This window comes from Scyliorhinus canicula, chromosome 2 (genome assembly GCF_902713615.1).
Source record: "Scyliorhinus canicula chromosome 2, sScyCan1.1, whole genome shotgun sequence".
Classification (NCBI taxonomy): domain Eukaryota; kingdom Metazoa; phylum Chordata; class Chondrichthyes; order Carcharhiniformes; family Scyliorhinidae; genus Scyliorhinus; species Scyliorhinus canicula.
The window spans coordinates 113,252-135,532 of record NC_052147.1 but is presented as its reverse complement, the minus strand read 5'-3'; the positions used below and the strand labels follow the sequence as shown (position 1 = coordinate 135,532).

General features: G+C 46.4%; 1 protein-coding gene across 4 annotated transcripts in view; it reads left to right on the top strand.

Annotated features, from left to right (window-relative positions):
* syne3 (spectrin repeat containing, nuclear envelope family member 3) overlaps positions 1 to 22,281 on the top strand; it is a 130,773-nt gene that overhangs the window by 86,789 nt on the left and 21,703 nt on the right. For all 4 annotated transcript variants that reach the window (XM_038821554.1, XM_038821545.1, XM_038821528.1 and 1 more), the window contains one exon: positions 14,132 to 14,167. In XM_038821554.1, the coding sequence (XP_038677482.1) occupies positions 14,132 to 14,167 (36 nt within the window). The remainder of the gene's footprint in view (positions 1 to 14,131; positions 14,168 to 22,281) is intronic.

Below are 22,281 nucleotides of genomic sequence, written 5' to 3'. Positions count from 1 at the left end.
CTGGACAAAATCCCGTACCTGTAGGTATTGAAATCCGTTCTCACCCGGCAACTCAAACTCCTCCTCTAATGCCGCCAGGCTTGGGAAACCCTCCTGAATGAAGAGATCCCCAAATCTCTCAATCCCTGCCCGCTGCCACCTCCTAAAGCCCCATCCAGCCCCCCCTGGAACAAAGAAGTGATTATCACAGATCGGTGACTACACTAACTCCCTCACTAATCCTATGTGCTGCCTCCATTGCCCCCATCCCTCAGGGCTGCCACCACCACTGGGCTTGTGGAGTAAGAATGGCAGGGGGCCCGTTAATGAAGCCTCCAAGCTCGTACCCTCACAGGATGCCACCTCTACTAGTATCCAAACCGACCCCTCCCCCACTACCGATATGTTGGCCGCCCAGTAAGAATGAATAAAACCCGGGAAGGGAAAGCCCCCCCCTCCTCGCGACCTCGTTCCAGGAGTGCCTTCTTCTCCCTCAGGGTTTTACCAGCCCACACAAAACCCAAGATTACCGCATTCAGGGGCTGGTTTAGCACAGTGAGCTAATCAGCTGGCTTGGAATGCAGAACGATGCCAGCAGCGCGGGTTCAATTCCTGTACCAGCCTCCCCGAACAGACGCCGGAATGTGGCGACTAGGGGCTTTTCACAGTAACTTCATTGAAGCCTACTTGTGACAATAAGCGATTATTATTATTCATTTTCCTAAAAAAAGGTCTTCGGGACAAAAATCAGGAGACATTGATAAAAGAACAGCAGCCTCGGGTGGGCTGTCACCTTGGTATCCTCTCCGCTAGTGTCAGCGGGAGCGTGTCCCACCGGCAGAAATCCCTTTTCATCTGATCGACCCCGTTACCCAAATTTAACTTGTGGAGCTGCCCCCAATCCTTAGCCACCTGAATCCCCAGATACCTGAAGCTGTTCCTCACCACCTTAAAAGGTAACGCCCCCAGTCTCATTTGAAAGTGAATCTGCGGAAAGCGATGGGCCCCAATGGAGTCCCTGGACGAGCACTCAGAGCCTGTGCAGACCAACTGGCGAGTGTATTCGCAGATATCTTCACCACCTCACTCCTCCGCTCTGAGGTCCCCATCTCCTTCAAAAAGGCCACCATAATACCAGTACGAAAGAATAACAAGGTAGCCTGCCTCAACGACTACCAACCTGTGGCCCTGATGTCTGTTATCATGAATGTTATCATGAATCAGCTAGTCATGAGACGGATCACTGCTAGTCTCGCAGCCGGTCTCGATCCACTGCAGTTTGCCTGTCACCGCAACCAGTCACAGCAGACGCTATCTCCCTGGCTCTACAATCAACATTCGAAGACCTCGACAACAAGGACACCTATGTAAGACTGCTGTTCATAAACTACAGCTCCGCCTTCAGCACCATTACCCCGACAAGACTAATAACCACATTCTGAAATCTTGGACTTGACCCCTCCCTGTGCAGCTGGATCCTCAACTTCCTCACCAACAGACCGCAATCTGTCAGGATCGGCAACAGCACCTCCTCCACAATAATCCTCAACACCGGGGCCCTGCAAGGATATGTGCTCAGTCCTCTACTGTACTCCATATACACACACGACTGTGTGGCAAGATTTAACTCCAACTCAATCTATAGTTTATGGATGATACGACTGTGGTGGACTGCATCTCAAACAATGAAGAATCAGACTACAGGAGGGAGATAAATCACTTGGTTGCGTGGTGTACAAAAACAACACCATCTCTCTAAATATTGGAAAGACCAAGGAACTGATCATCGACTTCAGGAAGCGTAGCATAGTACACACTCCCGTCTGCATTAGTGGCTCCGAAGTGGAGATAGAACATAGAACATGGAAAAATACAGCACAGAACAGGCCCTTCGGCCCACGGTGTTGTGCCAAACTTTTATCCTAGATTAAGAACAAATTAATCTACACCCTATCATTCTACCGTAATCCATGTACCTGTCCAATAGCCGCTTGAAGGTCCCTAATGTTTCTGACTCAACTACTTCCACAGGCAGTGTATTCCATGCCCCCACTACTCTCTGGGTAAAGAACCTACCTCTGACATCCTCCCTATATCTTCCACCATTCATCTTAAATTTATGTCCCCTTGTAATGGTTTGTTCCACCCGGGGAAAAAGCCTCTGACTGTCTACTCTATCTATTCCCCTGATCATCTTATAAACCTCTTATCAAGTCGCCCCTCATCCTTCTCCATTCTGATGAGAAAAGGCCAAGCACCCTCAACCTTTCCTTGTAAGACCTACTCTCCATTCCAGGCAACATCCTGGTAAAGCTCCTTTGCACTTTTTCCAAAGCTTCCACATCCTTCCTAAAATAAGGTGACCAGAACTGCACACAGTATTCCAAATGTGGCCTTACCAAGGTTTTGTACAGCTGCATCATCACCTCATGGCTCTTAAATTCAATCCCTCTGCTAATGAACACCAGCATACCATAGGCCTTCTTCACAGCTCTATTCACTTGAGTGGCAACTTTCAAAGTTCTATGAACATAGACCCCAAGATCTCTCTGCTCCTCCACATTGCCAAGAACCCTACCATTAACCCTGAATTCCGCATTCATATTTGTCCTTCCAAAATGGACAACCTCACACTTTTCAGGGTTAAACTCCCATCTGCCACTTCTCAGCCCAGCTCTGCATCCTATCTATGTCTCTTTGCAGCCGACAACAGCCCTCCTCACTATCCACAACTCCACCAATCTTCATATCGTCTGCAAATTTACTGACCTACCCTTCAACACCCTCATCCAAGTCATTAATGAAAATCACAAACAGCAGAGGGCCTAGAACTGATCCCTGCGGTACGCCACTGATAACTGGGCTCCAGGCTGAATATTTGCCATCCACCACCACTCTGACTTCTATTGGTTAGCCAGTTCGTTATCCAACTGGCCAAATTTCCCACTATCCCATGCCTCCTTACTTTCTGCATAAGCCTACCATGGGGAACCTTATCAAATGCCGTACTAAAATCCATGAACACCACATCCACTGCTTTACCTTCATCCACATGCTTGGTCACCTCCTCAAAGAATTCAATGAGACTTGTGAGGCAAGACCTACCCCTCACAAATCCGTGCTGACTATCCCTAATCAAGCAGTGCCTTTCCAGATGCTCAGAAATCCTATACCTCAGTACCCTTTCCATTACTTTGCCTACCACCCAAGTAAGCCTAACTGACCTGTAATTCCCAGGGTTATCCCTAATACCTTTTTTGAACAGGGGTATGACATTCGCCACTCTCCAATCCCCTGGTACCACCCCTGTTGACAGTGAGGTGGTCGATAGCTTTAAGTTCCTGGGGGTCACCATCACCAACAGTCTGTCCTGGTCCACTCACGTTGATGCAACAGTCAAGAAAGCCCAACAACGTCTCTACTTCCTACGGAAGCTAAAGAAATTTGGCATGTCTGCATCGACTCTCACAAACCTCTACAGATGTGCGATAGAGAGCATCCTATCCAGCTGCATCACAGCCTGGTATGGCAACTGCTCAGTCCAAGATCGCAAGAAACTGCAGAGTGTGGTGAACTTGCTGCCCCCCACATTGATTCTGTCTACACCTCTCGCTGCCTCAGGAAGATGGACAGCGTTATCAGAGACCCCTCCCATCCAGGCATTGCCTTCTTCCAGACCCTTCCATCAGGCAGAAGGACAGAAGTCTGAAGACTTGCACATCCAGACATAGGAACAGCTTCTCCCCACAGCTACTAGACTCCTCAACAGCTCCCCCTCGGACTGATCTATTCCATGTAAGAACACTTCACAATGCCCTATGCTGCTCTTGCTGATGTATTTGCTTTGTTTGGCCCCTTGTTCCACACTGTAACCAATCACTATTTGTCGATGTACCATTTGTCAATGTTCTCTGTTGATTATTCTTTTGTCTACTATGTACGTACTGTGTACATTCCCTCGGCCGGAGAAAAATACTTTTCACTGTGCTTCGGTACATGTGACAGTAAATTAAATCAATCAAGTCTCCTTTCCTGCCCCCGTGCCTGAATCACAAACACCTCGCTCTTTCCTATATTTAGTTTGTAGCTTGAAAACTGCCCAAATTCTTCCAGTGTCTCCATGATTTCAGCCAACCCCCCAACGGATCTGTAATATGATAAAGTAAATCGTCCACGTAGAGCGAGACCCTATGCTCCACACCCCCCTCCCAACTATCCCCCCACCAGACATTCGATGCCCTGAGGGCCATTGCCAAGGGCTGTATGGCCAGGGCAAACAGTAGTGGGGAGAGCGGGCACCCCTGACTTGTCCCCCTACAAAGACTAAAATATTCTGACTGGACCCGGTTGGTTCTTACATTCGCAACCAGACCCAATCCACAAATCCCTGCCCAAGCCCGAACCTGGCTAGAATATCCCACAGGCCTTTCCACTCCACCCGGTCAAAGGCCTTTTCTGCATCCATTGCTACTACCACCTCAACCTCGCGGCCCTCAGTTGGCATCATTATAACATTTAAGAGCTGTCTAATGTTGGACGTCAGGTGCCTGCCCTTCACAAATCACGTCTGGTCCTCCCCGATTACCTCTGGGACACAATCCTCTATACATGTGGCCAAGATCATTGCCAGTCATTTAGCGTCTATGTTCAAAAGGGAGATTGGCCTGTACGATCCACAGCTCTCCGGGTCTTTGTCCCGCTTCAAGATGAGAGAGATCGATGCCTGTGATAGCGTTGGGGGGAAGCACTCCCAGTTCCTTGGACATATTAAAGGCCTTAACCAGGAGCGGCCCCAGTAACGTAGAAAACCTTTTATAAAACTCCACTGGGTATCCATCCGGTCCTGGGGCCTTACTCAATTGCATCGTCCCAATTCGTCTATCACCTCCCCGAGCCCAATCGGGCACCCCAGGCCTTCCACCAGCTCCTCATCCAACTTCGGGAACTCTAGCCCCCCCACAAATTGCTTCATACCCTCCTCCCCGGATAGGGGGTTCCCATTTTTAAAGTCGACAATAGAATTTGCAAAACACATGATTTACCGTCCCCGGGTCCACCACCACCTTCCCCCTCATATCCTTTACTTTCCCAATTTCTCTCGCTGCCTCCTGCTTCCAAAGCTGATGTGCTAACCTTCTACTAGGTTTCTCACCATACTCGTATATCGCCCCTTTTACCCTCCTCAACTGCCCCTCTGCCTTACCTGTGGACAGGAGCCCAAATTCCATTTGAAGTCTCTGACGCTCCTTCAGAAGCTCCTTATCCGGAGACTCCGCATATCTCCTGTCCACCTGTAAGATTTCACCTTCCAGCCTGTCCAACTCCGCCTGTTCAGCCCTCTCGGTGTGGGCCCGAATCAAAATAAATTCCCCTTTGATAACTGCCTTCGGCGCTTCCCAAACCACCCCTGCCGCGGTCTCACCCATGTTTGTTGCTCTTTCTATACCCCAGAATTGCTGACCTCACCTGCTCACAGACCTCGCCCTCCACTCGGATGCTGGGTCTTTCCTGTGCTCACCCGTAGGTCTATCCAGTGTGGGGCGAATCCGACACCACAATTGCTGAAAACTCAGTGTCCTCCACCCCCACTAACAGCGTTTTGTCAAGTACAAAAAAGTCTATTCTGGAATACACCTCGTGCCCATGGGAGCAGAATGAATACTCCTTGCTTCTTGGCCTCCCGGATCTCCACGCCCCCCCCCCCCCCCCCACCCCCCAGCGCTCCATGAAGCCCCGCAGCTCTTTTGCCATTGCTGACACCTTTCATGACGCCATAACCTTTCCTAGACCAGCCCTTGGCCCATGCCCTGCACCTCACTTGGCCCGCCCTTCGGCAACTACCGCCATCCACTCTCCTCCTCCAGCACCCTAAAAGTCCCCACCCCCACCCCTCCACGTTAATCTTCAGCTCACCCCCCCCCCACTTTGCTTCCGTGAACTGGCCCTCCCAGCTAGCCTGGCAGCTCCCGCTCTCGATGCCTAGCATCGTATATCACCTGCTGCCCCCCCCCCCCCCCCCCCCCCCCCCAAATGGGCCCGGTCCACCTCCAATGGCTTTGAGAACGCACCCTCCCCTTTCAGCTTCTCCAGCATCTTCCCCGCATACACACCTGCATCCGATCCTTCCTTCCCCTCTGGCAGACCAACCATCCGGATATTCTGGCTCCGAGAGCAGTTCTCCAAGTCCTCCACCTTCTCCAGTAGCCAGTTTCTGTTGGTCCTGTAACATCCCGATCTCCGCTGCCATTGCAGTGGAATGCTCCTCTCGTTCCACCGCCAGCTCCTCCAGCCTCTGGATCGCCTGTCCCTTGGTCGTCGATCTTTCCTCTACACAGTCGACCACCGCCCTGATCGAGTCCACCACCCGGGCCAGGTCCTCCACACACTCCTTGCGATATTGACTGAACTTCTCAGTCAAGATGTCCACCAACTGGTCCATTGACCATTGAGCTGGCGAAGTTAGACCCTACGTCCCTGCCATTGCCTCCTTCAAACTCTGGTCCTCACCTCCAACCCACTTTTGATTCCTCCTTTTTCGATTTTTCCTTGGGCGCAACTCCATAAACTAGGAGTCACCTCCTCCTCTTCTCGCTTTTACACCTTTATTTTTGAAAAATTCCTGCTTAACCACAAAAAGACCACCAAGAGCGGGAGCTGCCAAATGTGAGAGCTTTCACTCCATGGCCGCCACCGGAAGTCCCTGACACACTGAATACTGCAACGGCCATGGCCCTGACAACATTCTGTAATAGTCCTGAAAACTTGGACTCCAGAACTAACTGTGCCCCTAATATAAAAGCAAAATACCGTCACGCTGGAAAACTGAAATTAAAACAGAAAAATGCTTGAAAAACTCAGCAGGACTGGCAGCATCTGTGGAGAGAGAAACGGTTAACTTTAACCTGCTGCCAGTCCTGGGTTTTTTTGAACATTTTTCTGTTTTTATTATTATTATTAGCCAGGCCCCTATCTAAGCTGGACCAGTACAGCTACATTAGTATCTACGCAGTTATGCCCAGATATGTCCATAAGACCATAAGACCATAAGACCATAAGACATAGGAGTGGAAGTAAGGCCATTCGGCCCATCGAGTCCACTCCGCCATTCAATCATGGCTGATGGGCATTTCAACTCCACCTCCCAGCATTCTCCCCATAGCCCTTAATTCCTCGCGACATCAAGAATTTATCTATCTCTGCCTTGAAGCCATTTAGCGTCCCGGCCTCCACTGCACTCTGCGGCAATGAATTCCACAGGCCCACCACTCTCTGGCTGAAGAAATGTCTCCGCATTTCTGTTTTGAATTTACCCCCTCTAATTCTAAGGCTGTGCCCACGGGTCCTCGACTCCTCGCCTAACGGAAACAGTTTCTTTGCGTCCATCCTTTCTAAGCCATGTATAATCTTGTAAGTTTCTATTAGATCTCCCCTTAACCTTCTGAACTCCAATGAATACAATCCCAGGAACGCCAGCCGTTCCTCATATGCTAGACCCGCCATTCCAGGGATCATCCGTGTGAATCTCCGCTGGACACGCTCCAGTTGTCCTGCCCACAAAGGTGAGGACATATCCATTTTGGTGAATACAACCCCATCAGTCTAGTCTCGATCCTCTGCAAAATGTTGGGAATTGAAATCGATTGAAATGAAATGAAAATAGCTTTATTGTCACGAGTAGGCTTCAATGAAGTTGCTGTGAAAAGTCAGTGTGCTGTCAAACGGCATTTACTCAGCAATAACCTGCTCAGTTTCTAATAATCTTACAAAGATTTTTTTTCTTTTATTTCCTTTTCTTTTCATGTATTTAATGATCTGTTGAGCTGCTCGCAGAAAAATACTTTTCACTGTACCTCGGTACATATGACAATAAACAAAATCCAAATCTTCATTATTGTTGCAAGTGGGCTTACATTAACACTGCAATGAAGTTACTGTGAAAATCCCCCAGTCGCCACACTCCGGCGCCAGTTCGGGTAAACAGAGGGAGAATTCAGGTTGTCCAATTCACCCAACAAGCAGGTCTTTGGCTTGTGGAAGGAAACTGGAGCACCCGGAGGAAACCCACCCAGACACGGGGAGAACGTGCAGACTCCACACAGACAGTGACCCAAGCCGGGAATCGAACCTGGGACCCTGGCGTTGTTAAGCAGCAATGCTAATCTGGGTCCCAGGCACTGTGACTACTGTGCCGCCTTTTTTAGGTTCTGCCAGGGCCACTCAGCTCCTTGTCTTATTACAGACTTGATCCAAACCTGGACAAAGAGCTTAATTCCAGAGGTGTGGTGAGAATGGCTGCCTTTGACATCAAAGCAACATTTGACTGAGTATGGCATCAAGGAGCCAGAGAAAGGTTTAAGTTAGTGGGAATCAAGTGAAAGTTTTCCACTGGCTGGAATCATGTGTAGCACAAAGGAAGGTGTTGTGGTTGTTGGAGGTCAATCAGGTCAGTCCCAGTGGATTACTGCAGGAGTTCCTCAGGGTTGTGGGACAACCATCTTAGCTATTGTATCAGTTTTATCCCATCATCATCGATTCAAAAGTGGGAATGTTTGGGGACGATTGCATAATGTTTAGCACCATTTATGACTCCTCATACACTGAATCAGTCCGTGTACATTCTCAGCAAGACCTGGATAATATTCAGCCTTGGGCTGCTGAGTGGAAAATAACATTCACGCCACATGAGGGCCAGGCAGTGACCAACAAGAGAGAATCTAACCATCTCATTCAATGGCATTATCGTTGCTGAATTCCCCACTGTCAACATCCTGGCAGCTACCCTTCTGCACTGTCGGAATTGTATGATTCTATGATTAACTGAACTGGACCAGCCAACTACTACCAGAGCAGGTCAGAGGCTGGGCATTCTGCAGTGAGTAACTTGCCTCCTGACTCCTCAAATCCTGCCCACCATCTACAAGACACAAGTCAGGAGAGTAATGAAATACTCTCCACTTGCCTGGATGAGTGCAGCTCCAACAACACTCAAGAAGCTCCACATCATCCAGGACAAAGCAACCCGCTTGATTTGTACCCCATCCACCACCTTCAATATTTACGTCCTCACCACTGACGCACAGTGGCAGCAACATGTACCAGCTACAAGATGTGTCAAAATCCTGAAAAACCCCTTCCTCACAGCACTGTAGCTGTTCCTACAACACGTGGACTGCATCAGTTTGAGGAACAGCTCCCCATCACCTTCTTGGGAGTAATTAGGGGTGGGAAATAAATGCTGGCCTAGCCAGCTACATCTCAATCCCATCAACAATTTGTTTTAAAACTCCAGGATATTTCCTGTGTTGTAGATAACATGAAATTGTGTTGGAAGTGTTGTCAGTGCAGCAGCACAGACTCGAGGTTTCTGAACTTGGGCAGCAGCTGGAGTCACTGTTGTATGTGACGACTAGGGGCTTTTCACAGTAACTTCATACTTGTGACAATAAAAATATTATTATTATTATTACACCAGTGATATTGAGCTTTGTGCCTAGAACATTTATAAATATGGTCACTCTGCAGCTTTAGAGTATCCAGGGAGAGTGTGAATGAATGACCATCAAGCAGTTCAAAGGAAACAGGCAGGTAATGCAGGGGTTCCCTCAATACAACCCACTCTCCAACCCGTATTCAGCTCTGAATACAAATGAGAATGATGGTTCATCTGGGGAGTACAGCCAGAGTCAAGTCTATGGCGCCGTGAATGGCTGAGCTGTCCAGGAGGGTGCAAGGAAGACTGGAAAAGCAATGGGGGAATAGATAGGCATTTCTGCAGCTGCAGACGTGAGTCCAAAATACTAGAACATAGAACAGTACAGCACAGAACAGGCCCTTCGGCCCTCGATGTTGTGCCGAGCAATGATCACCCTACTTAAACCCACGTAACCCGTATACCCGTAACCCAACAATCTCCCCATTAACCTTACACTACGGGCAATTTAGCATGGCCAATCCACCTAACCCGCACATCTTTGGACTGTGCGAGGAAACCGGAGCACCCGGAGGAAACCCACGCACACACAGGGAGGACGTGCAGACTCCACACAGACAGTGACCCAGCCGGAAATCGAACCTGGGACCCTGGAGCTGTGAAGCATTGATGCTAACCACCATGCTACCGTGAGGCCCCGATACTGTGATTAGATCCCTGGTGTCAAGGACAAGGATGTTAGTGAATGGCTGCAGAAGACCCTGAGCAGCAAGGGTGAACAGCCATTTGTTGTGGTCCACATTGGTTCAAATAACATAGACAGAAAAATTAATGTGGTCAGAATTTAGGGTTCGTCCGCAGGACCTCAAAAGTAGTATCTGTAGGTTAATCCCAGTACCATGCACAATTGAATTTAGAAATAGGAGGATAAAGCAAATTAATCTGTGGCTGAACTGTCTTTGGGAGAGCTGAGACATGTACAGGCCAGAGGGCTTGCACCTAAATAGGGATGGGAATGAGTTCCTTGGAGGGTGGTTTGCTAGTGCTATTGTGCAGGCTTTAAACTAACTTGTCAGTGGTGTGGGTGTTAGCTCGTTGAATATCCATGTCGCAAAGGAAGAAGCTGGAGCCAATCTGTCTTCAACATTGGTGTAGTCACAACCCAGTATGACATACAGGCAAACTACCTTTCCCTTCCACATGGTCGCCAACACATGGTTCCAAGGTATATGCCCGAACCTTTCCATAATTAGTATCAGCTGTTCTTCTTCACAAATGGAACATGCATTCAATTGTCACAACATTTATAACATGGGAACCAGGATAAAATATCAGAGAGGATTATTGTGGTGCACAGAATACTGAGATATATAGCACTAGAATAAGGAATGACAGGGACCGAGGGGGAAAGTATTAAAGTCTAAATCAGGGATACTGTGCACATTTGTGAATGTACAGAGTGTGGTCAGTAAGATTGGTGAATTGAGGATGCAGATTGTCATGTGAAAGAAAATAAGATGTAATGGCTATTCAGAGATCTGGATCAAAGATTAGCAATACTGGGTATTAAAATTTTCGTTGATGCAAAGTGTATAGAAAAGATAGGAAAGGAGAAAAAAGGCAAGGGGTGGAGATATTGGTTAAGGTGAGGAATAAAAAAGGTGCAATAACACCTACAAATGAGGAGAATGTAGACGAGCGAATTTGCAAGGAAATTATAGAGGAGCAGTTATAATGGTGGAATTTATCCGAATATATACTGGGATAGTAATAATGTGGAGGACAGAATTCCTAAAGCATGTTCAGGAAAATCTTTCCAGTCCAATGAAAAAGGCGGCACTGCTATGCAGGCCCTGGTTCTTGGGAATGAGGGGGTCAAGTGTCAGGAGGGAAACATTTAGGGAACAGTGATCACTATGTCAACACATTTAGGTTGATATGTGGAAAAGAAAAGAGCAATCCAGAGTAAAATTAATTAACTGGGGAAAACCAACTTAAATGATAAGAACAGATCTCGGCCAAATAAATTGGAGCCAGGTTGGCTGGAGAAATGGTGGCTGGACAGTCAAAGAAGAGAGTGTTCAAGCACAGTCAAGGTATATTCCCTTGAAGGGGAAAGATAAGGAAAACAAATCCAGAGTTTCCTGGATCAGAACAGAGAAAACTGAGGTAAAGACAGTTGAGAACCAAGGTAAATCTAGAAGGTTCCGAGTGGGGTAAAAAAGTAGAGGGAGTATGAAGAAACTGGCAGCCAGCATAAAAAGGATAACAAAGTATTCTATAGGCAAATAAATAGTAAAAGGAGGAGTGGGTGGGGCTAATTAGGGAGCATGATTTAGTATGGAAGCAGAGGACATGGCTGAGGTAATTGGTGAATATTGACATCTGTCTTTAATGAGGAAGAAGATGCTATCGAGGCCATAGTGAATGAGGAGGTAATTCAGACCTTTAAAAGGTTTGTAATTGTTAAGAAAGCAATACTGTAGAGGCAGTCTGTACTTGTGGTAGGACACAAGGACCAGATGAGGTACATCCAAGGATACCGAGAGGAATGAGAGTGGAAATTGCAGAGACAATGGCCATAATCTTTCAGTATTCCTTAGAATTAGGGTTGGTGCTAGACGACTGGAGAATTTCAAACATTGCACTCTTGTTCAAAGAAGGGTGCAAAGAAAAGTCCAGGAACTACAGGCCAGTCAATTTGGGGAAAGTGTCTCGAAACAATAATTTGGGACAAATTTAATAGATGGACAAATGTGTGTTAATTAGCCAGTGTGGATTTCTTAAAGGAAAATTGCGTTTAACAAACTTGATTTAAATTTTTTGAACAAGGGTTGACAATGGCAAAACTTGGCAGATAGAATTTAATTGTAAGAAAAGGTGAAGTTATCCAGTTTGGTAGGAAGAACAAAGGAACTGAATAATATTTAAATGGAGAAAGACTTCAGAAAACGCTTAAATCACAAAAAGATAAAATGCAAGATAGCATGTAATTAGAAATGCAAATTGATTGTTAACCTTTATTTCAAAGGGAATGGAGTATAAAAATAGAGGAGTCTTGCTAAAACTGTACCCAGCACTAGTTAGACCATACCTAGCAGCACGGTAGCACAGTGGATAGGACTATGGCTTTGCAGCTCCAGGATCCCGGGTTCGATTCCCACCTTGGGTCACTGTCCGAGTTTGCTCTATTATGGGCCAGGGTATAGAGAACACCAAAGTATATCATGGAGTTCACCTGACCCACAACCTTTAATAGATTTTGGTTATGAGGAGCACAAGGGCCCACTTTAAAGGTGTGATGCAACGGAGATCTAAAGTATTTTTAAAACAAAACAATGTTTATTCTATAAATCCAGTTAACATTTTATAAATACACAGTAAACATCTTATCAACTACCAACACTGATACCCCCCCAAAGATACAGTACTCTATAAGTAATCCTTAGTAACTTTCCTAACACCATCCATAAGTCAAAGACCCTTTTTTAACAAAGAGGTTTGCATTCCTTACAGAAACAGGTATTACTTTGAAATCATCAAGTGATCTGGAAACGTTCTTTAGCAGGCAGAGAGAGAGACCAAAATACACTTCCTTGGTTGAATGCAGCTCTCCAACTGAAAACTAAACTAAAACTCAGAGCCAAAAACATCTTCCAGCTCAAAACGAAAGTAAAACGCAGAGCCAGAGCTCAGCTCCACCCACACACTGACATCACTGCAGCCACTTGAGAAGACAAACATTTCTTAAAGTGACATTGCCATGACACCTCCAACAAGTCCCGAAAGATGTGCTATTAGGTGGTTTGGACATTCTGAATTCTCGCTATGTATACCTGAACAGGCGCCGGAATGTGGCGACTGGGGGCTTTTCACAGCAACTTCATTGCAGTGTTAATGTAAGCCTACTTGTGACAATAAAGATTATTATTATACCTGGAATACTGTGAACAGTTTTGGTTCCCTTATCTAAGGAACGATATACTGACATTAGAGGCAGTCCAGGGAAGGTTTACTAGGTCGATCCCGGCTATGGAGGGATTTCTGTAAAAGGCGAGGTTGAGTAGGTCGGACCTGTACTCATTGGAGTTTAGAAGAATGAGAGGTGATCTTATTAAGACATATCGGATTCTCAGGGGGCTGACAGGATCGAAGCTGAGAGGTTGTTTCCCCTTGTGGGAGAGTCTAGGACCAGAGGGCATCATCTCAGAGTAAGGGGTCGCCCATTTCAGACCAAGATGAGGAATTTCTTCTCTGACGGGAGTGAATCTGTGGAATTCTTTACCGCAGAGAGCTCTAGAGGCTGGGTCGTTAAGTCTGTTCAAGTCTGAGAGTGACAGATTGTTAATCAGGTGAGGGAATCAAGGGTTATGGGGATAAGGCAGGGTAGTGGATCTGAGGATAATCATGTCGGACCAGTCATGATTTCATGGAACTGAGGAGCAGACTGGATGGGCTGAATAGTCTACATCTGCTCCTATACCTATGGTCTTATAGAATTCAATAAGGCAAAGTAAAAGTATCTTGACTTGATTTATTCACTGTGCAAAATAGTGTCTGCATTTGGTGCCCTTACAATATGATGCCCATTGCGTGGAGTGCATTGCGTGGAGTGCATTGCATTGCCTGCATTGCATTGCCTGCATTGCATTGCCTGTAACTTCTCCATTGCTCTAGTATTGTGCTTTCCTCAGTGTTATACTTTCATGTTTCTTTCCTCAGATTCAAGGCCAAGATGAGGTTGATGAACTCAGGAAGGTAATTTAATTTTCTTACATCTTCCTTCATGTGTTTAATTTAGTTTTTTCCTTTCCTACCACTTGTGTCAAGTTATGGTACGCCATCTCATTACTGGGATCTCCCTGAAAAGGCAGGTGGAGGGAAGTCTTTCACCAACTTTCTGTTGCTGCCGTGTAATAATTGGTTTTCACTTCAACGCATCCTTCAAGCATTGGAACACTCATATTGGGTATTTGCTGCAGGATCCATACTCTGTAGCCTCTGGGCCTGGTTCTACGGCAGTACGAAGGGAACTAGTTTGCAATTTTTAGGGTAATACTGAATAGGGTTCTCTAAATCGGCATTAAAAATACTGGAGCACCCTACCCAGCAAAAACAAATTTAAATGTTAGTCTTGGCAATATTGTTGCTACACTAAACTGGAGAGGCAGTGACGCAGTGTTATTGTCGCTTGTCTAGTAATCCAGAGATCCAGGGTAATGCTCTGGGGACCCGGGTTCGAATCCCACCACAGCAATTGGTGCAATTTAAACTGGATAACATGGAGTTAAAGTCAAATGATGACCATGAGACCATTATCAATTGTCGTTAAAAACCCATCTGGTTCACTTAATGTCCTCTAGGGAAGGAAATCTGCCAACCTTACCTGGTCTGGCCGTGTGTGACACCAGACCCACAACAATGTAGTCGACCCTTAAATGCCCTCTGAAATGGTCGGGCAAGCCACTCGGTTGTATTCAACCGCTACAAATAGAATAAAACAGAATGAAACCCGAAGGACCACCCAGCATTGACCTAGGCATCGGAAACGACAAACCCAGCCCTGTCCAACACTGAAAAATCGTCCTTAGTGCCAAAATTGGGGGGGGGGCTGTCTAACAGACCAGCAATAGCATAAAGTAGTCATACTCACTGAATCATGCACCATCATCACTCTTCCTGATCTACTGGCAGGATAGAATCAACAGAGATGGTGGGACAGTGATACAGTCGGGAGGGATTGGAGTTCTCAACATTGACTCTGGACCCCATGGCACCAGGTCAAACATGGGCAAGGAAATTTCCTGCTGATTACCACAACCTGCGTCGAGGAATCAGTACTCCTCCATGTTGGAACACCATTTGGAGGAAGCAGGATTTACTCTGGGGGGGGGGAACTTCAATGTCCATCACCAGAATGGCTCGGTAGGACTACCACAGCTGGACAGGTCCTAAAAGTCATAGCTGCTAGACTGGGACTGCGGCTGGTGGTGAGGGAACAAGAGCGAAACATATCCTCACTAACCTGCCTGCCACAGGTGCATCTGTCCATGACCATAGCGGAGGGGTGACCACTGCACATTCCTTATGGGGATGAAGTCCCATCTTCTCATTGAGGGTAGCCTCCATCGTATTGTGTGGCACTACCATCGTACCAAATGGGATAGATTCAGAACAGATCTAGCAACTCGGACTAGGCATCCATGAAGGGCTGCCTTTAGCAGCAGTAAAATTGTACTCAGCCGCAATCTGTAACCGGCATGTCCCGCACTCTACCATTACTACCAAGCCACGGGATCAACCCTGGTTCAAGGAAAAGTGCAAGCCAGGAGCAGCGGCAGGCATACCGAAAAATGAGGTGTCAACCTGGTGAAGCTACAACACCGGCCTGCTTGCACGCTAAACAACCTAAACAACGTAACCAACAAGGGGGAAAAATATCTCATCCTCACCAACCGTCCTGCTGCAGGCACATCTGATCGTGACAGTATCGACAGGAGTGATTATCGCACATCTGATCGTGACAGTATTGACAGGAGTGATTATCGCACATCTGATCGTGACAGTATCGACAGGAGTGGTTACCGCACATCTGATCGTGACAGTATCGACAGGAGTGATTACCGCACATCTGATCGTGACAGTATCGACAGGAGTGGTTACCGCACATCTGATCGTGACAGTATCGACAGGAGTGATTACCGCACATCTGATCGTGACAGTATTGACAGGAGTGGTTACCGCACATCTGATCGTGACAGTATTGACAGGAGTGATTACCGCACAGTCCGTGTGTAGTTCAAAGGATCATTAAAATTTGCTAGAATTCAATTACAAATGAAACAATTATAGATGCATGAAAAAGGAAAGATAAAAAGCAAATTACAGCGGATGCTGGAATCTGAAACCAAAGAGAAAATGCTGGAAAATCTCTCCAGGTCTGGCAGCATCTGTAGGGAGAGAAAAGAGCTAACGTTTCGAGTTCAGATGACCTTTGAGTCCAGATCTGGTCCAGATGCACCTGCAGTAGACTTTGACAAAGGGTCATCTGGACTCAAAACGTTAGCTGTTTTCTCTCCCTACAGAAGCTGCCAGAGATTTTCCAACATTTTCATTTTGGTAAAAGGAAAGGAAAGATTGGTAATGGCAGAAGGAAAGGAAAGAGAGAGGGTAGTAAAGGAAAAGGGAGGGCTTTTCAAAAGGAAATGGAAAGGGGGAAGCTTAAGGGAGTGATGGAAAGATTGGGAACGTTATAAAGGGACAAGGAAAAAGAGAACATTTGAAATTTTGAGCCTGGTAGCAGAAATGTCAGATGATTTTGAATTAGTTCAAAGGAGGTCTAGTTAGAGATATGAAGAGAGTTTGTCTCAGGTTAAAAAGGAAACTTATGATAGAGGAGGCGAGATAAGAAAACGTGAATGTTTTCATTGTAATAAAGTTGCACATGAAGTCGTACTGTTGGTGGCTTAAGAAAAGTGCTGGGAAGACAAACTCATTGAAACAAGATAAGCCAGTGGGGTATATTAAAGTGGGCAAAAAAACATTATTCCAGCAGAAGAGGAACAACACAGTGTGCAGTAGTTCGGAAGGAGTATCCAGTTTGCCACATTCCCCTGTATCCCATGAGCTTTCGCTTTCTTGGCCAATCTGCCATGTGGGACTTTGTCACACGCCTCCCTAAAATCCATATCCACAACATCCACTACACTACCTTCATCAACCCTTCTTATCCTTTCCTCAAAGAATTCAATCAAATCTGTGAGGCAAGACCTTCCTTTAACAAATCCAGGCTGACTATCCCTGACTAGTCCATGCCTTTTTGTGTGACAGTTAATTCTATCTCTGAGGATTGATTCTACAAATTTGCCAACCACTGATGTAAGACTAACCGGCCCATCATTGTTTGGCATTTCCTTCAAACCCTTTTTAAACAATGGGACCATGTTTGCATTTCTCCAGTCCTCCGGTACCTCCCATGTATCTAGTGAGGATTGGAAAATCATCCTTAGAGCATCTGCTATCTCCTCCCTGACCTCCTCCAGTAGCCTTGGAAACAATCCATCTGGCCATGGCGACGTATGAACTTTCTCGGATTTCAAGTACTTCCTCTCGCTCTATGATTATCCCATCTAATATCTCACAGTGTTCCTCCTGGATGACTATATCTGCATCATCCATTTCCTTTGTAAACACCAAGACAAAATATTTAAAATCCTTCCCACAGCCCCTGCATCTACATGCAAGTTCCCCTCTTTATCTCTGATAAGTCCCACTTTTTTCTTAACTAACCTTTTACCGTTAAGATATTGGTAAACATCTTTGGGTTTTCTTTAACTTTATTTGCTGATCTTTTTTCATGCCCTCTCTTTGATTCTTTATTTCCCTTTTGACTTTGTCCCTGAGCTACCTATACACGTCTGGGCTATCTGCAATGGTTTTGTACTTTGTGCCTCCGTATAACTTATTTTTCTGTTTGATCTTACCCTGTATTCCTCTAGATAGCCAGGGGATCTAGATTTGGCAGTACCACTATTATTTTTGGTGGGGACATGTCTACTTTGTACATTTAGGATCTCTCCTTTTAGTGCTTCCCACTAGTTTTCCACTGATTTATTCTCTAGCTCTATCCTCTTTTGGCAAAATTTGCCCCCCCCCCAAAAATTTTTCCACCTGCTTTATCTCTGATCGTTTCCATGGTGATGCTGAATCTAACTGAATTGCGATCACTATCTCCGATATTGTCACCAATGTCACTTCACCCACTTTCCCTTCTTCGTTCCCAAGACTAGGTCTAGAATTGCATCTCCTCTCGTTGGGTTTGTCACTAATTGGTTGAAAACATTTTTCCGGACACACTGCATGAATTTGTTTCCCTCAGTTCCTGTTATATTGTTTGATATTGGAATAGTTAAAGTCCCCGACTGTTATTGCCCTCTTGTTATTACATGTTGTGGAGATGCCGCTGTTGGACTGGAGTAGGCACAGTAAGAAGTCTTACAACACCAGGTTAAAATCCAACAGGTTTGCTTCGAATCACTAGCTTTTGGAGCACTGCTCCTTCCTCAGGTGAATCACCTGAGGAAGGAGCAGTGCTCTGAAAGCTAGTGATTCGAAACAAACTTGTTCTTACAGGTGGAGATTTGCCTCCATATTTGCTCTCCAATCTCCCTTTCACTATTTGGGGGTCTGTAGTACACTCCCATTAGTGTGACTGCCCCTTTGCCCAGCTAGATGTCCATCGATTAGCTGATGAGGTTATCAGAATAGATTGGATGGAATTTGCGGCAGTATGAGCTCATTTTAGTCAAGTTTGTACCTCTGTGTGTGCACCTTTTAAGGTATTGGAACTTAATCTCTTTAATGGTTTTGTCTGAGGAGATTGAAACTTGACTCTGTCTAGCAGGGTCTTCCTGCTATGGCTGTTTCTGTGACTATGAATGGCATTCTAGTATCGGGTGCATACCTTTGTAAGATCAAATCAGACTCAATACACACTTCTCAGTTTTGAAGACTGCATTTCCCCAGTTCAGAAACTTACTGAGACTTTGTTCTTGCAGTCAGCATTCCTTTACTAAGGTAACTGCAGCTTTCCTGTTAAAACATCATTCTTGATTGCAGCCTTTCAACAAATCCAGCGAGTATCAAAACTTAGTTCAATCACCTTCTCATAACTGGAATTGATTCTTTTAAAAAATAAATTTAGAGTACTGATAGAATTAATTTTTCCAATTAAGGGACAATTTAACGTGGCCAATCCACCTGCACTGCAAGTCTTTGGGTTGTGGGGGCGAAACCCACGCAGACACGGGGAGAATGGGGAAACTCCACACAGACAGTGACCCAGAGCCGGAATTGAACCTGGGACCTCGGCGCTGTGAGTTAGCAGAGCTAACCACTGTGCCACCGTGCTGCCCCTGGAATTGATTCTTTAACCGTTAGTGCCCCTTCTTTTTTGATCTCCCTCTCTAGCCTGCCTGAAAACTCTGTATTCAGGGATATTGAGCTGCCAATTGTGCCCCTCCTTCAGCTAGGTTTCCGCTATAGCAATGATATCCTGCTGCCGTGTGTATACCTGTGCCCTTAACTCATCTACCTTGTTTGTAATAGGCCTTCAATTGAAGTATAAACAGTTTAACCCCACCATTTTCCCTAGCTGGAGATTTTTTAACCCTTGCTTCTCCTGGAATTCCAAGCCACATCTTCTACTCCTGGGATCCCATCCCCCTGCCACACTAGTTTAAATACTCCCCCATCACCCTGCCACACTCCCTAACAGAACTAGCGAACGCCCACACTAGGACATTGGTCCCAGCACTGCCTGGATACAACCTGTCCGGATTGTACAGATCTCATCTTCCCCAGAACCGGTTCCAGTGCCTCAAGAATCTGAATCCTCCCAGCTACACCATCTCTCCAGCCATGCATTCATCTGCTCTATCCTCCTATTCCTGCTCTCTCTAGCATGTGGAGCTGGGAGTAATCCTGAGATTACTACATTTGATGTTCTGCATTTTAGTTTATCTCCTAAGTTCCTGTTCTCAGATTGCAGGTCCTCATCCCTTACTTTACCGATGTTGTTGGTACCAATGTGAACCACGACCACTGGCTGTTCACCTTTCCTCCCCAGAATGCCCTGCAGGCGCTCTGTGCCATCCCAGACCCTGGCACCAGGGAGGCAACATACCATCCTTGATTTACGTTTGTGGCCACAGAAGTCTCTGTCTGTGCCCCTTACTATTGAATCCCTATCACTAGAGCCCTGACACTCATTTTTCTCCCACCCGTCGGAGCAGCAGAGCCACCCACGGTGCCGTGGATTTCGATGTTGCTGCTTTCCTCGAGAGGCCATTCCCCCAACAGTATCTAAAGCAGTATATCTGTGAGGAGGGATGACCCAGGGGGCTCCTGCACTACCATCCTGAGTCTTTTACCGTTCCTGATGGTCACCCATTCCTGTTCTGCCTGTGCAATCCTCAGTTGCAGTGTGACCACCTCGCTAAACGTGCTATCCATGACTTCCTCAGCATCACGGATGCTCCACAGTGAGTCTATCCAAAGCTCCAGCTCCAAACCTGTTAGCTAGAAGCTGTATTTGGACACACCTTCTGCACACATGGTCACCAGGGATGCTGGAAGCATCTCATTTCCCACATTGTGCAGGAGGAGCAAATCACGGGTCTGAGATTTCCTTCCATGATGTCCCTCTAGATTAAGCTAGTTACTCCCTGAAAAAATAATTGTTAGTTTCAATCTCGCTGATGAGATGGAAATTAATGCAAATGAAGGTTAATGATATGCTCGTACTCGCCATATTTGGGCGGGATCCCTAACTCACCATTGGGAGTGGGGTGGTTAGATAGCAAAATGATTCACGCCAGGAGCGAATCTCAATTTTGGCTTTTGCCACTATTTAACTGCTGCGTCCAGATATGCACCGGGTGCAATGCGGTGGTTCAATCACAGCCAGAGTATTTCTGAAACGGGGAAAGATTGTGAAGTGTTCATGGCCAAAGAGACCTGGATATTCTTGATTATGAGTCACTGAAAGCTAATATACAGTTGCAAGCAATTCGGAAGGCAATAGTACGTTGGCTGCTATTGCAAGAGGATTTGAGTATCAGTATCGGGCAGCACAGTGGTTAGCACTGCTGCCTCACAGCTCCAGGGCCCCAGGTTCGATTCCAGCCTAGGGTGACTGTGCGGAGTCTGCACATTCTCCCTATGTCTGCGTGGGTTTCCTCCGGGTGCTCCAGTTTCCTCCCACATTCCAAAGATGTGCAGGTTAGGTGGGTTAGTAGTGCTACATTCAGCAGGGGGATGGGAACCTAAATTGTAGTCCCAGTGTACAGGATGTTGAGAGTAGTGAGGTCAGGGATAGGGTTAAAAGTTCGAAAGAGGGCACCGGCAAGCAGGACGCTGGTTTGAAGTGTGTCTACTTCAACGCCAGGAGCATCCGGAATAAGGTGGGTGAGCTTGCAGCATGGGTTGGTACCTGGGATCTCGATGTTGTGGCGATTTCGGAGACATGGGTAGAGCAGGGACAGGAATGGTTGTTGCAGGTTCCAGGATTTAGATGTTTCTGTAAGAACAGAGAAGATGGTAAAAGAGGGGGGGGTGTGGCATTGTTAATCAAGGAAAGTATTACGGCGGTAGAAAGGACGCTTGAGGACTCGTCTACTGAGGTAGTATGGGTCGAGGTTAGGAACAGTAGAGGAGAGGTTACCCTGTTGGGAGTTGTCTATAGACCTCCGAATAGTTCCAGGGATGTAGAGGAAAGGATTGCAAAGATGATTCTCGACAGGAGCGAGAGTAACAGGGTAGTTGTTATGGGGGACTTTAACTTTCCAAATATTTACTGGAAATACTATAGTTCGAGTACTATAGATGGGTCAGTTTTTGTGCAGTGTGTGCAGGAGGGTTTTCTGACACAGTATGTAGACAGGCTAACAAGGGGCGAGGCCACATTGGATTTGGTACTGGGTAATGAACCCGGCCAGGTGTTAGATTTAGATGTAGGTGAGCACTTTGGTGATAGTGATCACAACTCGGTTATGTTTACTTTAGCAATGGGCAGGGATAGGTATATACCGCAAGGCAAGAATTATAGCTGGGGGAAAGGCAATTATGATGCTATTCGGCAAGATTTAGGATGTATAGGATGGGGAAGGAAACTGCAGGGGATGGGTACAATCGAAATGTGGAGCTTTTTCAAGGAACAGCTACTGCGTGTCCTTGATAAGTATGTACCTGTCAGGCAGGGAGGAAGTTGTCGAGCAAGGGAACCGTGGTTTACTAAGGAAGTTGAAGCACTTGTCAAGAGGAAGAAGGCTTATGTTAGGATGAGACATGAAGGCTCAGTTAGGGCACTTGAG